Genomic DNA, 1,574 nt, shown 5'->3' with positions numbered 1-1,574 from the left:
ATTCTAGTTTAAGCCATGATTTTTGTTATAATAGGAGAAAGCAACATTAGAACTGACTATTATATTGCATTAATTAATTGAAGTGGTCGGATTTGGCTGCATTTCTAATATCTGCAAACTAAGTTCATATGGCTAAATAACAGCCGGTTCAACCGCTAAATAAAAAATCGATAGCTTACCAAGTCTTAGAGGCTCCATCTAGTGAAAAACATAGACCGGTTCATTGACTCGCGGCTATAAATAGATATGTTCCCACCCAACATCTCTCACTCCTCACAAAACCAAGAACTCACCGTATACAGAAGCAAGAGATCATAACCACAAATAAGCATGAAAGGGGTTCTTAATTACCTTGTTATAGCTTTGGCACTCATGGCTTTGGCATGCTCCGTTGCCTCTGCCTTTGATCCTGCTCCTCTGCAAGACTTTTGTGTTGCTGTTAACACTTCCACTGATGCTGGTATGAACACATTCTTCTTCTTCTTCTTGTTATTATTATTATGTTCTTTTGAAGTCATTTGAAAAATCTGGACTGTTTTTTCCTCATCCATGGGATCTACATATCAATTTAGTTGTGGTAGCTAGGAGGGATTACTTAAATGGGCCTTTTTAATTTCTGCATTACACGTTATAAACCATTATTATCTAAGTGCCTTGTGATATTAACAAATTTTTCTTTGTGCAGTATTTGTGAATGGAAAGTTCTGCAAGGACCCAAAGCTTGCCAATGCCAACGATTTCTTCTTTCAGGGCCTAAACATTCCTAGAAGCACTGCAAATCAACTCGGGTCGAACGTCACGCTTTTGAATGTGGACCAAATAATAGGCCTTAATACATTAGGAGTATCCTTGGCTCGGATTGACTTTGCACCATATGGCCTAAATCCTCCCCACATTCACCCTCATGCCACTGAGATTTTTACGGTCGTAAAGGGTACCCTCTATGTTGGCTTTGTCACTTCCAACCCAGATAACCACCTCTTCACGAAGGTTTTAAATGCGGGAGACGTCTTTGTGTTCCCAATTGGTCTCATTCACTTCCAGTTCAATGCAGGAAGTACCGATGCCCTTGCCTTTTCGAGTCTCGGCAGCCAGAATCCGGGGCGCATTACTATTGCTGACACAGTATTTGGATCTAATCCTCTCATCAATCCTGACGTTCTGACCAAAGCCTTCCAGTTGGACAAGAATGTGGTTAACTATCTTCAGAAACAGTTTTCTTCAAAAAACACTTAGATAAACATATGTAATAGCCATGCACCATGAACCATTAGACGGTTCATATTAAGTTTGCCATATTTTACTAGCCGTAACATAATGTTAGTAATAATAATGAAATGAAGTGACTTCTTATGTCCACGTTCTTTTCTTTTTCGTAGCATGTTTTGTTGTGGTTTTCAGCAGTTTGGTTCAGCTTTATTCTGGACTGTTTATATTGTTTAATTAGGGGTTTGTTTAGCCATAGCTGAAGTGTAATTCTGTTTTGAATTTTGGTCGTTTGATATATACGAAGTTACTCCATTAGGATTTGCTGTTAAATCTTGCAAAAAATTCCAAAAGACCCCTGTGTTTAT

The 1,574-nt window shown here is 38.6% G+C and overlaps 1 protein-coding gene across 1 annotated transcript; it reads left to right on the top strand.

Annotated features, from left to right (window-relative positions):
* The first annotated feature begins 268 nt into the window (after positions 1 to 268).
* Positions 269 to 1,359, top strand: LOC133882293 (germin-like protein subfamily 1 member 7). The gene is made up of 2 exons (XM_062321428.1): positions 269 to 460; positions 686 to 1,359. Exons 1-2 carry the CDS (start codon positions 331 to 333, stop codon positions 1,234 to 1,236), a joined length of 681 nt encoding a protein of 226 aa, XP_062177412.1. The 5' UTR covers positions 269 to 330; the 3' UTR covers positions 1,237 to 1,359.
* The last annotated feature ends 215 nt before the right edge of the window (positions 1,360 to 1,574 follow it).

This window comes from Alnus glutinosa, chromosome 11 (assembly GCF_958979055.1).
Source record: "Alnus glutinosa chromosome 11, dhAlnGlut1.1, whole genome shotgun sequence".
In the NCBI taxonomy this organism is placed as follows: domain Eukaryota; kingdom Viridiplantae; phylum Streptophyta; class Magnoliopsida; order Fagales; family Betulaceae; genus Alnus; species Alnus glutinosa.
Note: the sequence above shows the minus strand (reverse complement) of the source record. Positions and strands in the feature narration are given on the sequence as shown.